We start from the raw sequence: 15837 nt of genomic DNA, 5'->3' as shown, positions 1-15837 counted from the left end.
CGAGGGGAGCGGCGCCGTGAAGCGGCCGCAGCCTGAGGGAGGAGGGACGGCGCCGCTCCCCCCGCCCCGGTCTCCCGCCTCCCGCAGCGGCAGGGCAGGCGGCAGCCCCCCCCTTGCCTTACTCGGACGAAAACAGGAAGCCGATTCCTCCACCACCCCCCCCCCCCGGCCCGGCGCGGCGGGAGGGGAGAGGCCACGACCCGGCTGCGGAGGAGCGCACCTGCAGGCCCCAGCGGCGGCCCGGGGCCGGGCTGCCCGTCCTCCCCGAAGATCAGCCTGAAGTCGAACTCGTCGGTGGCGCCGCAGTTTGCCGTAGTCATGGGTTTGGCCGGCGAGGCGAAGCGAGACCCCGTCGCCCTGCCGGGCCGCGCCGGACTCCTGCCGGGCTACGCTCCCCGCCGCCGCCCCTCAGGGCCGCCTCATAACACCGGATGGCGCCGCGGCCGTGAGGGGAGGGGGCACGCGGGGGAGGGTGGGGGGCGCGCGGGGAGGCGGTGGCGCGAGCGGCAGCTGCGGCCCCAGCGCGAGCTCCCGTGCTCGAGCGCCTTCTGTCACTCAGGGGGGGGGGAGGGCGCCTACTACGGGCCGCGGCTGGCCCCACCCCCACACCGCCCCTCCCCCGCCCCGCGCGCCCGCCGGCCCCGCCCCCGCGCCGTGCCCCCGGGCAGCCCCCCCCGCCCCCCTCCCGCCCCGCTGGGCCGCCCCGCCCCTCCCCGGCGTTTCCCACAGTTGGTGTCTCTCTCACGCGGTGACGTCGGCGACACCGACGGCGCCTCGTGACCTCGCACTGATGCCGCTGAGGGAGGAAGGACGCCTCGCGGCAGGTCACGTGGCGCGGAAAGCCTGCCTCGCGCCATTCCCTGCCCTCGTCGCGCGGGCCGCCGGGGGTTGTAGTTGGTTGGCCGGCCTAGAGCGGGCGCCCAATCCGAGGGAGCCAGCTGAGCACAAGGGGCGGGGCAGCCGCGCGGGGTGTGGGTGCCACGTGTCGTCCCGCCGCCGAGGAGGCGGCTGCCCGGCGCCCCCATCGCCGTGGGAGTCCGCGCGTGAGCCCTGCCGCAAGGCGCAGGCTGCCGCACGTGAGAGCAAAGGAGCGAAGTCCTTTGGGGCACGCGGATGCCGTGGCTGAGTCTTCTGAACAGTCCCGTGTGACTAGGTGGCGTTCCTGGCGGCAGTGAACGGCTCCGGTAATGAGGCAGGTCGGCGTAAGCCGAGGAGTGTAGCTCGGACACCAGATGCTGGCAGGAGGATTCTGAGCTGTTAGCCACTTACCTTCCAGGCCCCTTGGAAACAGTGGCGATGAAGCAACCGTAAGGAGGCTAATTAAAATGCTTTTTAGCAGTGTGCGCCATCAGTAAGGGGAGCCAAGTAGCCACTAGGAAGAGCACAGAAATTTCGGAGTACTCTGCACAGTAATATACTGTCACCTATTGTTTTGCCTTGCATTAAGGTTGAAAGAGAAACAAAAGGGCAAAAGAAAATGTGGAATTTAAGTTACTATTATAGCAGGAGCATCTGTTCCCAGCAGCAGACGGCAGTGTAGAAACCGTAACTGGCCCGTTGGCATCTGCAGTCCAAGAAACCCTGGGGCAATTTGATGAAACTGTCGCTGGCTGCTGTGGAATCAGGAAAAGATTAATCCTCACTATGTGTGATCTAGGAAGATTTTAGGTTTGTGCCGAAATTTGGGCATTGATGGGAATTAAACTCCCACTCACATCCAGTCACACTTGCGTATAGATACAGTATAGATGTGATACTTACAGTTTTATTTGTGTTACGGACTGCAAAACGCCTATTAACTAGAAATACCATTGCTACATCTTTTAAACATTACAGGATCAGATTTCACTACTTAGTTGACAAATTAACTGAACTAAAGTTAGTGTGTCATGACTCTATGGCTATGTGGAAGTTCTAGGTTTATCTGTTAAAACCTTACTAATCGTATTGTTTGATTTATAAATAACTAATTCAAATTGTTTCTATGCACAGGGTCTTTTTGCGGCTGTTGCTGTTCAGACAGATCCAAACAGGCATAAAACAATCCCATGCATGCCTTTATATCTAGATGTTCTCTTTACAGGCTGGGAATGAAAGAGAAAAGAAGGCTAAAGTGACGAGAAGTTGGCTACAGTGCAAAATTCTCAGTCCAGCAGGCTTTTACGAGTTAATTCCATCTATCTGTGCACTCATAAGGAAGCCTAAATGAAAAACTATTTTGTGACCTTGCAAGTCTAGCAGACACAGAAAGCATCATATTAAAAAATACTACGTAGAACTTGGGCAGGAGGAGTTTGCCCCAGTGAAAATAGGAAGCTGCTTCTAGTGCCCGGAATACAAAGCAGCTGTATGTTTATTTTTTACTTGGTGTTCTAATGCACTGCCCTTTCTACTGTCACTTCCCATGCACCGCTAGCTATTTCTTTACATAAAATACATGAGCAACTACAGCTACTGTTCCTACAATACTTAAACCAAAGGTTGATGCTCTTGTTAGGGTAGCCAACTCCTTCTCTTGAAGGCAGCCCAAACGTTGATAAGAAGCTCACACCCTGTTGGCCTGTAGCCTCTTTTTACCTCTAAATCCAAGGTCACGTAGCAAGACAAGCTGGAAAAGAATGTGTAATTGGATTAACCATGGTTAAGAAAACCCCTTATGCGTTCTTCAATGAAAACAGGTCTATGATGAATGCTTCAGTAAAATATACTATATATAAAATGGCTCTTCGCAGCTAATTTTTGTCTGAAAACTTTGGGTAATCTTTAACGTTTTCAAAGCAGCTATATTAGAATTTGTCTTACTGTTAAATAATTGTTGTGTCAGATTACAGCACGTGGAGTAACCATAGCAGTTTCCTGTTCTGCTATACCAGTACATTATCCATTATGCATGTCCCTGGAGAAAAATACAACCAAACTTGTTCTGTCCATAAGGGGAAACTTGAACACAAGTATTTGATCCATGCTCTTTGATAAAATGCTCAGAGTCTATTTCTAATGAGTATGCTAAATAAGAAAAGTATATATTATTGTTGTGTTCCTTTCCCTTAACTATAAAACAAATCTTTTCTCCCCTGTTTGAGACAGTATTTATTTAGAAACCATGCAGGTCATTAGGGAGTCCTTTTAGTCCCACCTACTGCTAGCAATTAAAAAGAAAAAGGACTGTATACCCCAAAATCAAATAGAGTAATTGGCTATGGCACAACGGTATAGCTAACAAGAATTTAAAGAATACATAGAAGGTAAGATGGCGTTGTAAGAAATTAATAGTTATTTACAGTAATCTTTATAAAGCTTTTTACATCAAAATCAGGCATATCTGTCTTTGAGTTCAGAACTGCCATTTCTTGGCATCTTTTGTGTGGGAGCATTAGCTGGACGTTTCCAATTTGGAGGCTGGACTCTGGCAGACAGTGAGAGAGATGAAAGTCACTGTCAGGACTGTTTAGGTGGCTAGGCGAGCCCACAGCCCCGATGTTAGCAGGGCTGTGAAAGGGCTGCTGAGGGAAGTTTCAGGCCAGAAACATATTGCAGTGCTGGCATCTTTCATTTTCTTTCCTCTGTTTTTGTCTTGTCTTCACCATATTTTTCGTTTTGCTGTCTCCGTCCTACTGCACCAAAATGCATGTCCTTTCTGCGCTTGAATTTGTAAAAAGAAAAACACCTTCAAACCCTTTCTATACAGCTAGAGAATAATCGGGGTGTGACTGGGAGTGAGTTGGCAGAAGCCCTGAAACGACTGACGTGGTCTTACATCAATTTCCAGGGACTTATGTCAACCTCTGTGCTTGAGGTCCACGGCACGGATGGCTGATTTGGCTTTTGCTCACTATTGAGAGATGAAATGGTGGCAGTAACGAGGGCAACTTTATTTCACTTGTGGTTTTGTGAGGGGAGGGGACTTTTATTTATGCATTTATTTAATATGCATAAGTGGTTTCTGTCCTTGCTGCTTTTAGGCTGTGTTATTGCATCCAGATGGGGATACACCTTGATCTGGTCAGAAGCTGGAGTTATTGCACGTGCCTTGAGAAGGAAGGAACACGCTTCCTGTGGTATTTGAATCCTTTCCAAACTGTGTCTATTTTCTAGGCGTGTTGTGACTTTCGGCTCCAAAAACCTGAGGGCTACATTACACTGTGTTTTATTTTCCACACATCATCCTATGCTGGATAGCTAGGAATTCTGGATCTGCAGCCACATCCCAGATCTGTATTTGTCTTGGAGTAATAGGGATTCCTCCCCCCTTCCTATGGGCAGCAAATCAAACCCAGCTGTGCAATTGTAGCCAGAATAGGCTTTGGAAGAAGCATGGTCAGGCATTCGTTCTGCATGATTCAATAAACCAAACAGCCTCGAATTAAGAATATAACGCATAAGGTTGTATTTCATGTGCTTGATCTCGTTCCCGTCTGTGGTTGAATCTGGACCTGTTTAGAAGCCACACACACCAGTGTGACATAGAAAAGGGCAGATGAGAAAGCACAGAGAGAGACTCCTGGAATCAGCAGATAATGTTCCTTGGCTGTTTCTATCGTTATGCTTTTTACAGCTACTATTGAAAAAAGCATGAGTACAACAAGGGAAAATTTTTGACCAGTGTGAATGTATCCTTACACACTTAAACTCCTTTGCAAAAGGCATACAAACAAAATTATCACAGCCTTTATGTCTCCAACAGCTAACAAGGCACATCCATTTTTTAAGCATGCAGAACGGTGTTATGTAGGAGAAAGGTAGTATTTCAGTATAGAGGCTACGTTCAAGAAAGTTAAATTCAGCAGTCATATAGGAAAGGGGCTTGCATTTTGCACACAAGGTCATAGGTTATTTATATTTAATATGTGACATCTGGCATTTTAAATAATTTCCTTGGCTAATTACCAGTGCCTGGGTGAAATGTGAAACTTCTGCCACTGGGGAATGAAAAGGAAAACAAAAACAAAAGTAGATTGCATAGCATTGGAAAGTTTTGTAGGAAAATTAGGAGTTGTCCTAATTCAGGCATTAGAATACACAGTAACAGAAGAGAGAGTAAAAGGGAGTAATCTGAACTGGGATAAATTTTCAGTGAAAATCTGCAGTCATCCCTTTAAGATTCCCTATGCAATTACAACACTCCTATCTAGATCTTATGCTCAGCATTTGATCAATAGGGCATTTGTAATAGCAAGATTACAAAGTTTAAAAAAAAAAAATTGCCTACAAGGTGTATGTTGACAAAAACATACCTACATAAAAACTTAATGAGCTCACAGTCTCATTTAACAGTTTTACAGTTTTCCCCAAGAAATTTCATCGCTCCCCTAAACTCACTGCAGTCATATTAGTACACTTCAATATATTTTTCTTCACTGTATTTTTACATTAAACAATCATTGCTTTGCTTTATTGTTTGTTTAACATTCTGCCATGTAAAGCAGACATTACTTCATAAAGTTTGCTGCTGCTTTGTATTTCTGTAGTTTTAGGGAGCAGGCTGGAATCCTCTCATTTGGAGGTTACTATCACACATGTTAAAAAGACCAGAGGATCTAGAAATCTGGCTCTTAACTGCGTGGCTCTCTTCACAGACTTTATATTCCATGTATTTTGCTCTCAGATCATCAAGTGAAAGCAAAGTAAAATTATCAGCTGCATTATTACGGATGTCAATACATAAGGACACTCCAGGCACAAGCATTTGCTTCTGAAATGATTGCTTTTACAGATACCTTAGAGTCTTGTTACAAAGCCTAAAGTGGTTTGTGAGTGAAATCAGATGACAACTGAGATTGGTACCGGAACAAGAACAAACTCCTTTAATGCACAATGATGTTTGCATAAGATAAATATTTGTGGAAACTCAAATGAGGTTTCATAAAAGCTCTTAGGCTTGATACAAAAACTAAGGTGGCATTTTACTTATTTTCCCTATTTTAACTTTCATTTTTGACTGTTCATTAGAGAGCAGTCTTGTACAGGACTGGGATATGGAAAATCCAGGTCCTGTTACAAGCTTCCAGTTCCTTGTAGTCTACTCTTCAGACTTTCTGAAAGCAGCACAAGTAATTTGCTATTTATACAGACACTTAAAACACTGCCTCAATTTTGCTCTGAAGTGAGGATAATACAACTTCTGTTGTCCCTCTTTTTACTTAGATTGCAAATGCCTCTGAGTAAGGACTCTCAAGTCTGGAATATTTCTTATACACTGTGTTTGAACAGTCAAGCAGCCTGGCTAGATGCTTTGGGCTAATATTTCTCTTTGTACTGGAAAAGAAGCATCACACAACCCTTATAGCAAAATGGAACCCCAGTCTCTGAGCCTTTTAGCTATTCTATTCTAGGATCTACACATATTATGATACTCCTATAATATGGTTCTGTTTTGTTCAAGTGTAATGCATGTGCAGCTTAAGGTGCACCAGTTTTTCTGTATTCCATATATATACACACTTAGGTCCTTTGATTAGCTTAGATGTAACCACAATCTCATGTATTTAAGTCATTCCTCCTTATATATTGTAATTTAATATGTGATACATAGCCTTTGCTTATCAGTAAATTAAGCATTCTTTATCAGTATATTAATTGTCTTCAGGGGTAGCAAAAGAATATTTTCCCTCATTACAGCTTTTCAGCCTAATTCATAATAAGCAACCAGAATAAGTGTATTACTAATCTTTTCTTGATAGGCATATTCCCAGGTTTTTCTGTATGAAGCCTGATGGGCTCAGTCTTCAGTGAGAAGGACTGTCAGCCTTGTGCCAATCACTCTTTTGTCCTTGACTCAGGTCAGACTAAGCCAACATAAAACAATAGGTTCTACTGCTGCGGAAAACTTTAAAGGCTCCCTGGTAGTTTGGATCTTGGACTTGTACCTTTTCTTTTTGTGGGACTGGATCCATTTTGCAGTCGTTAGAGCACGTAGGCTCACACCACGTGCTTAGTTTGTGCCTAATGAGCTTTCTGACCCAACATCTTAATTTGGATACATAAGGTTTCGGCTGAGAAGCAACTGGTGTTGAACACAACTGCCATATCCCAGCTGTGGCAGGTGCCTGTGTGTCTTTTTTTGCTGTGATCCATTCCAGGATAAAGCCAAACAGGCCAGCCAGGTAGTTTACATTTATTTTTTTTCCTTTGCATTGGAATAGAGACAGTAGTTTTAGCAGCTCTTGCCTCTCAGCTTTTTAGCTGATTGAGTTTCTGCCTGGTTTGCTGTCCAGATTCCATGTAAGAGGGTTGATGATTCTTTGACAGAGCAAGGGCTGAGATGATTAACTATTCGATTCGGTCACAGAATCAATCCTCACTACAGTCATCTGATACTATGCTGCTGGTCCCTGTCCTTATCTTTCTACCCTACCCGCTTCCCAGGAAGAGGTTTAGCTGCATCCTCTGGCTCCTTGTATGTCAGACTGGATTGGGACAAAGGTACTGCTGTGTATTAAAAAATGATGGAAAGTAGAAAAGACAAAACACAGAAAGCAATAACTTATTAAATACTATCTCAGTATTCTTCCAAGCTGGAGAATGAGCTATTCAATTAATGAACTGATCCCAGTCAGCTCTAGAAAAATATTACTCAATAAAAGTTCACCCATTTAAAATTAATTTATTTTTGCTGTATTTGCAGACCCTATATGTCAATTAATGAGATACATATAAGAATGGTTTAGCTGTTAATTTATATTCAACAAAATGACAGTTTCAATGAATGCTTACATAAAACGGATTTTTAACATGTATTTGAACTAGAAATCTTATTCCAAGGATTCATGTCATCTAGTCAGGGAGCAAAATCAAATCATATGATCAGTCCTTTTGCTTTCATTATCAAAAAGGCCACAGATGTCTGGATATGCCCAAATCATCTGTCTACAAATGCAAAATGAAATGTCTGACCTGCTGCTTACTCCTTTGGAGACTAAGGCCTGGTGCTCCCATACATTAAGAAGAAATAATACCAATAATTCACAAGGACGTAACTAATGATAAGCTACAGAACAAATATTTTCAGATTAAGAAAACTGGTAAGAGAAAAGGCTAAACTTGTTAAATTCAACATTATGACATTATTTGATCAGTGAATAATTCTATGAGGTCCTTACCAAACTAAAATAAATTATCTTCCCATTAAAAAAATGAAATTTGTCTGAAACAACTGTATAAACCATGACATTTACTGTGATACATGTTAAAATAAAGAATATGTCCATTTTAAAGCATTATACAGACTTTTGAGTGGTAAAAATCTTTTTTCTCATGTACTTCATTGCATAATGTCCTTTTGAGGCATTTGCTTGGGTTTGACAGACTGAAGATACGATCGTGTACAATAGGTTATGTGCCTTTATCACTTAAAATGTTACCTAGTTTACATTTAAAGTGTTCAAGACTGCACTGGCTACTGGTGAAAAGTTTAACTCTATTCATTTTTATCCTTACTCAGTTTGATTTTTTTATAAAGCATTTGCTGATACCAAGGTTCACAAGCTTGATTGATCAGAAAGCAGCCAACAATTGCAAAACATATCATTAGAAAATTGCTCAGCATGCAGGCTACTCTAATCTTGTAAATTACACCTAGTTTCTGTTATTGTTAGACAAAAGTATCATAGTAGTTACATCCAGAATGGTAGTAACAAGCACGAGGCAAAGAATATAAGGTAATGGAAACTGGTCACCTCCATGATAAAGGTAAGTCATTGGTAACAAGTAGTTTAATATCCATTAATGAAAGGCACTATATCAAATTTAAAAGCTATTTAGGGAGAAAATAGAATGGAAGACAAAAATTGTATTAGAAAACCTCTATATACTATATATGTAACATCCACCAGGTAACAGAAATACAGCAAAATTATGTTTTGTCCTCGAAAAATTAAGTTCCTTAAACAAAACCAAGAGGGAGGCAAGGTTTGTAAAAGATGCTGGGGTTGACAACACCAAAGAAAAGTAATCAGCACAAACCCCACAGTTTAGGCAGCAAATTAAAAATGAGCCTGTGCCCTACATTGTGAACTCCAGTAAGTCCACTTCAGTGATCTTCACTCCACAGTAGGAAGACTGACATTTGCAATAGTGGTATCAGAGATAGAGATGCCTTTGTTGTATTGACACCTGCTAAACGATGGGTTGGAAACAGATTCTGGTCAGAACTGATTTGGTTCAGCTTCGACAAATATCCTGAAGATTAAAAGATGCCATATATTTCTGCAAACCATCTTCATCTTCTACTGATGAAAGACTAAACCAAACCAGAGTTTTAGCAATGACTTCTATGGAACAAACATCTGGATGAAAAAGAATGCAAAACCCCTGAAGATCTAAAAATGTCAGAACTATTGCATGGCACAGTGTGAAGTGTTTTTTCATAGGGACATAATGAGGTTTAAAAGATACATTTTTTGATAAAGATAATACAATGGGGGAAAATTCAGAAAAAGAGTTTGATGACCATTTGAGAAAGAAAAAAAAAAATCAAGAAAACAGCAAGAAATATTCCAACTGGGAATTCATCTAGCTGCAAGGAAAAAAAAAAACCTGAAGACTATTGGTTTGCCTGTTTTGTCTCCCTTTACTGTTTCTGTTTTTATAGACTAGAAGCCAAGCACAAAGATGGATAATTTTTCCAGGTAAGATATCTACTGCTGATAATGGCATCTAACTTTTATCCTATTACAAAGGAAAGAGGCAGTGTTGTGGTTTAACCTCAACTAGTAACTAAGCACCACGCAGCCGCTCATTCACCTCTCCCCTGCCAGGGGCTGGGGAGAATGGAAAAAAAACCCCAAACTCATGGGCTGAAATAAAGACAGTTTAATAGGATAACAAAGGAAGAGAAAAAGAATAGTAGTAACAATAATAAATATAAAAAAAACAAGTGATGCACAAATGCAATTGCTCACCACATGCAGAAGGGAAAAAACCCCAATGCCCAGCCTGTTTCTGAGCAGTGATTCCACCTCCCAGCTAGCTTCCCCCATTATATATGGAGCATGATGTTACATGGTATGGAATATCCCTTTAGCCAGTCTGGGTCAGCTGTCCTGGCTGTGCTCTCCCACCTTCTCATGCACCTGGCAGCAGAAGCTGAAAAGTCCTTGACTTAGTGTAAGCACTACAACTACTTAGCAACAACTAAAAACATCAGTGTGCAATCAACATTATTCTCATACTAAGTCCAAAACACAGCACTATACCAGCTACTCCATCTCAGCTGGAACCAGGACAGGCAGACAGTAGATATAAGGGTTTTAATGTAAACATCTAGAAGAGAAAGATGTTATAAGAGGAGAGTACTGTAAAGAGATGAGTAAATACACTTAGATGTAGGCACCACCAACAGCGCCATCTACAGAACCACAGCAAATAAATTAATGGAAAAGGTGCCATATATACAGACTCTTACCTGGTCAGCCATTGAGACAGCAGAAACAGAGGGTACCAGACTGAAATCCAAGGTGGCGCAACAAAGGACACATTTTCGAAAGATGCAACACTGCCACTGTAAATAGATGTTCATGGCATGCTACCTGGTGATAATAGATATCAGGATGATATCAGCCTATTTCCTATTTAAATAAAGCCAAACATGCCTCTTTTTCAAGTCTTGTTCAGTCTGCAACTGAACAGTCCAAAATGTTTTTTGAAACATGTAAAGAAAAAGATTTTCATCAAGGGGAGGATCCTGAGGAATAACATACGTTTTAGCAATAGTGTGCATAGTAGTAATACACATTTGGTTAAGTTCCGCTTAGAGCAGGAGGTTATGGGTTGAAGCAGTTAAAGTGAAAATACCTCATAAATACAGTTGGGAAAAAAAAAAAAAAAGGAGTTAATTAACCCATAAGCACACCAGAATGACAGGTTTCTCAACAAAAGGCTGGAACTAAGTTATTCAAAAATAAAAAAACCCAAACAATTTAATATTTATAAACTAACAAAATTATAAAATACAGGGAGGTGCTAGAACCTTCATGAAAAATTCTTCATTAACTTAATAAACCCTTTTGTACTCACAGACAAGAAAAGGTGAGGTCTCTGGAATCTGCTACTTAATTTTCCATTTGAATTAAAACATATACATCTTCTCCAGTTTTGCTCAATTAAAAAAGAAGAAACAATCAATCAACCATGAAGTGGTTTCTGCTGGGCAGGGATTCAGCAGGACTGTAAGTACCCAGGATCACTATAATGCATGACTTTTTTAGCATATAGTAGCATTAAGCTCTCCTGATGGATTTGACATGCTTTTGCACAGAGAAAAAAAATGCTGAAGAGAACAACAGCTGCCTTTCTTGGTGCTCTCCTGTAGGCAGAGCATAATCTTCTGGGTTTATACAGTTGTTCAAGAAATATTAAAAGGAAAAGCCTTCTAAAGCACCAGAAGCACCAAATGGAAAACCGCTTGCTAAAAGTTTTACCTATATTAAGAAAAAGGGTATTTTATGCTTTTAAAATTTTTACAGTAGCACCTTCCAAAAACAGTCAATACAGTAAAGATCCGTATCACGGAATACTGTTTCAGATTTATTATCACAAAGGGAGGGGTGTGTCTGCTACAGTATGACCATAAACTGGAAATGAATCTTTTCCAGTCAAGACAGTACATGAAAGTTATTCGTCTAGCAGCTTCCAAAGTTGTAAACCCAGTTCAACTGGCTACCAGGCTCTGACTGTGCTTGGTACAAACCAATTGGTATGTACCAGTGAATCAGACAAAAGATCAAACTAAAAATAGTTTCAACATCGGTATGTATATACCTTCAGAATATTAAAAACAGTCTTGCTAGATTTCTTGGATTTTTTTCTCATTGGGAATGCCCTAACAAATTATACTGAGGCTGTTATAAAATTGATTGTAAAAGTTTAAAATTAAGCTTTAAATTTAGAGTAGAAAACAATTGTAAGGCAAGAAATGTCAGAGTGAAACTTGAAAGCAATCCAAACTTGTTAAGGCATAGAACTTAGGTTCTATATCCAAGCAATGTTAACTCTTTCCTATAGCAGTCCTTTAGTTGGAAAATAAATTTAATCCATTTTTTAATGAGATTCTAATCTGGGATTACAATCTCATTAAATTATGTCAAACGTTTGGTATTAATGTACAGTGTTCCTGATGTCAGTAACTTTGTGAAATACCTAAAAGTCTTCTGTTAATGAAATGTAACATCAACTCACTGTGTGAGGCTTCCTGTTAGGAAAGAGCAGCTATATGTGGTTTATATTGCTAAGAGAATCACAAATAAGAAAGATCCTAAAAGGAAAGGAATGGTTGCCAGTAAACTGTACAAGACCAAAGGTTAAGTAACTCTCAGAACACGAGGTTATGGGTTGAAGTAGTTAAAGGGAAAATATCCCAGAAATATATTTCAGAAAATGAACTAATTAACCCATAAAATCACCAGAACGACAGGTACTTAAACAAAAGGGTGGGAATAATTCCTTTTGGGGAAATTGCTTCAATATTTATAACATATCTGGCCCAAATATGACTCTAAATTAAATATTAAATTAGAATTGTGTAGGATTTAAATTCCTTTGTACGTAATATCTCTGCATTTCTCAGTAGTGGCTCAATCACTCAAGAAAAACAGTATTCTTAAAGGGAAGTTGTTATATTTTTTTCTGCTTCAGTTTAGGGTGTATTTCTATAACACCTTAAGCCAACCTAATTTACAGTTGCCATAGCCTGGCCCTCCACCCTACCCTTACTTGCTCAGCGATTTGTGCTGATGTGAGCACTGTAAGTCACCTTAGGGATTTGAGCCAGTTAAAAACAAGCGCTCCAAAGAAAGCAACTTCTTGTCTCAGTTCCCTGAACTGGCTCATTATATGGTAGCATGAGTGGCACAGGGGAGGGACCTCAGCTAGCTCCGTTTCATGCACATTTGATATAAAGTGCTAGAGAACCCCTGGGACTGTCAGCTGTCCAACAGAGGCTAACCATCTTTATATGAGCCCCATAGTTCACAGTCTAAGTAGTGACTTGAACTATAATTAGCTTTAGGTTCCACTAATATGGCAGCTTGTAAATTAAACAGATGAAACTTGACTAAATCTGATACTTCTGATGAGGGAATAGTAACATCTTTCAGCAGAAAGTCACAAATCACCCAGTATGACTTGTTATAATTGTTAGCTAGAACAGAGTAAAGGTGCAGGGAGATAGCTGCACCAGCCTAACGCTTCCCTGTTACAGAAAGGAGGGTTTCCACATGCTTTGTCCTATCACCCTCAGAGAACTGACTTAACTCACTAAACCAGATGGAAACATTTCACTCATGTTTGCTGTGTTAATTTTCTGCCTGGGGCAGTATAAGATGGGAATGGAATATGTTCTTTTGGAAGCAGCAGGTTTTTTAAGCTCAGTTCAGCCTGCTGCCATTGCCTCTGAGTCTATGGATGCATGTCCTGGTCTGACTGCTGCTGGGTTCAGTGAAGAGGGTACCTCTCCCAGCCACCTACACAGCCAAGCAGCGAACACCCCCTTTTCAGTTACAGTTAAAATAAGCCACGTTAGCCCACACAGCTTAAACAGCAGATCTTCCCTAACTCCCTTTGAAAATCAGGATGGAACCTGTATCCTGATCATAACTTTGTTAGTTCTAGTTTTCTCCACCAACAAGCCACCTGCCTGTGCCCCACAGCCAGTTCTCCAAGGTATCTTACGGGCGTGTACCAGAGCGCTCTCATTATGCACCTATTTTACAAACAGACCACAACAGACACGTGAAAGACAGGGTTTTGCATATAGCCCTTTCCTGTTCATCTGTTGTTGTGCCTTCTACACACCTTCTTCATAAAATAAAAAGAAATAAATAATTTAAAAAGTAATTTGGAACAATTGAATATACCCAGGTTCAAAAAGTAAGGTACTCATATGGATGAACCTGCTGCTTAAACATAAATTGTCAATTGCTTGCCTTGTGCCAAAGCATAGAGAGAGAAGAAGGAAAAAAGCTTTTAAAACATAGGGTATCTGCAGGTTGAATCAAAGAACAATCTATGGAGAACAAATGCAGGGCAACAAATGCACAATCACGGGTTTCTAACCTACAAGACTTGCAGGAAAAGCCAGCCCGAGTCAGGTACAATGCAGAAATCACTGGAATGGGTTCAATTTGACTGAATGCCAGAGCACGCTCTAATCTGGGGAACAGAGCCAGACCTGACCCCATTTGCAGGACCTTTGTTGCTGTTTTAAACATGTATCTTTACTGTGCCAGATAACAAACCAAAGATGATATTAACTTAGCAATTAAAGAATAATTAGCAAAAGCAGCAATGCTTTGATCCGTACCAGTTAGACTGCCATTAATGCCAACTGGGTGTATTAAGTATAGATCTTTCTCTAACAACATTTTAATCTATTTGAATAAATAAATTAATTTAGGCTACATGATAAATTATAACAGCTAAATCTCAAACCCCACTCCTTTTCTCATTTATACTTGAAATCAGCAACCTAGCCATTAAGGCAAATAGCAGTTATAAAAACAAGTACTAGGAAATAAATTTAATTTTTACATTTGTTTGAGACTAGTAAGAATATTGTGTTAGGCAACAGCAGCTTAATGGTTTCCTTCCTTCCCTCTGCACCATAGAAGCATGCTACCTGCCCCACTGTTTTGGCACAACCATTTGTGCCACCACCCTGTGAGGCAGACCAAGGGAACTGACCCAACTTCATTCTCTATTGGTAGGGGAATGGAGGAGGATTTTTCAGGTCAGATACATTCCCTGATCTGATCCACTGTGTGGCCCCACAGAAAGCTGCGTCAGCACAACTGTTCAGGGATGGCGTAGTGGCTGCGATAAGCAACGCAGACCAAGGATATCTTAAGTTAGTACTGCTGCCAAATGCTTTGTGTCATGAGACAAAAGTGCAAGAGCAGTACTAGTCACTGCACATGCCCACAAAGGGCAATAGCTCGAGAGAAACATTCTAATATACTGCCGTCGTATCAATGTTCTTTACAAATGCCAGTGAAAAAACCTGTGAACAAGTATATAAATGAACAGATGGTATCTCAAGGATAAATGCTGTGAATGCATTGCTGTAGAGTGACTTCAGAAGAAAACCTGTGATGAGGCTGATCAATAGTGAAACTTGGAGAAAGTAAGTCTGAAAAGTAAATAATGAGGTTTGTTGCAAGTGATAAAGACAGGGCTATTGAATTATTTGCTACAGGATTTTATCTTGTTAACCTTAGTTTTAGAGATACATTTTGCGTTCAGTAAAAAGAAGGATAATCACTTCAAAATTGTCAGAAATAAGTGATATGCAATAGTAAGTCATCAGGAAAAACAGACTGAAACTTACTTCAAGAGAGAATCTTCAAAGCACTTAACAATTCATCAATTTACCCCCTCCCCACAACTCATACCAGTAACTCTGAAAACAAACAATCTATCTGCTAGGAATGATTGTTGTTCTAAGCCATGGCCCTGATGAATACATTTTTTAGTCTCAGATATAAGAGCTACAAAAGGTTAAAAAATGTGGGTATAGTTCAGATAAACATCTAAGAGTTTGGAAATTCATCTGAACGCTTTCTGTCAGAAAAAAATGTGCTGTAAGTCTCGTGAGAAAAAGGCTTATTTGTGATGTTGCTGGCACTTTTATTTCTGTTCTCAGCTGGAATATGATGAGAGTAGTCAACTCACATGGTGTTTTGTCTTCAAGAGTTGTGGGGAAAAAGTTCAGTTCTAAAAATAGAAGATTACAGTAAAACTCTTATCCTATGTAAACTGACTTAGCTTCTTGTTACTAAAAGAGACAACAGGGTGGTGAAGTAAAACTTTGGTGAAAACTGTAAAGTTGCATGCAGTTAAACAAGA

General features: G+C 40.9%; 1 protein-coding gene across 2 annotated transcripts in view; it reads right to left on the bottom strand.

Annotated features, from left to right (window-relative positions):
• Positions 1–616, bottom strand: part of NFATC3 (nuclear factor of activated T cells 3) — a 76378-nt gene extending 75762 nt beyond the window's left edge. Inside the window, exon 1 of one of the 2 annotated variants that reach the window (XM_075765841.1) lies at positions 221–616. In XM_075765841.1, the coding sequence (XP_075621956.1) occupies positions 221–320 (100 nt within the window). In that variant the 5' untranslated portion in view covers positions 321–616. The remainder of the gene's footprint in view (positions 1–220) is intronic. The other variant, XM_075765840.1, reaches the window with a different exon arrangement.
• Positions 617–15837: the final 15221 nt, after the last annotated feature.

Source organism: Balearica regulorum, chromosome 13, assembly GCF_011004875.1.
Source record: "Balearica regulorum gibbericeps isolate bBalReg1 chromosome 13, bBalReg1.pri, whole genome shotgun sequence".
NCBI lineage: Eukaryota > Metazoa > Chordata > Aves > Gruiformes > Gruidae > Balearica > Balearica regulorum.
Note: the sequence above shows the minus strand (reverse complement) of the source record. Positions and strands in the feature narration are given on the sequence as shown.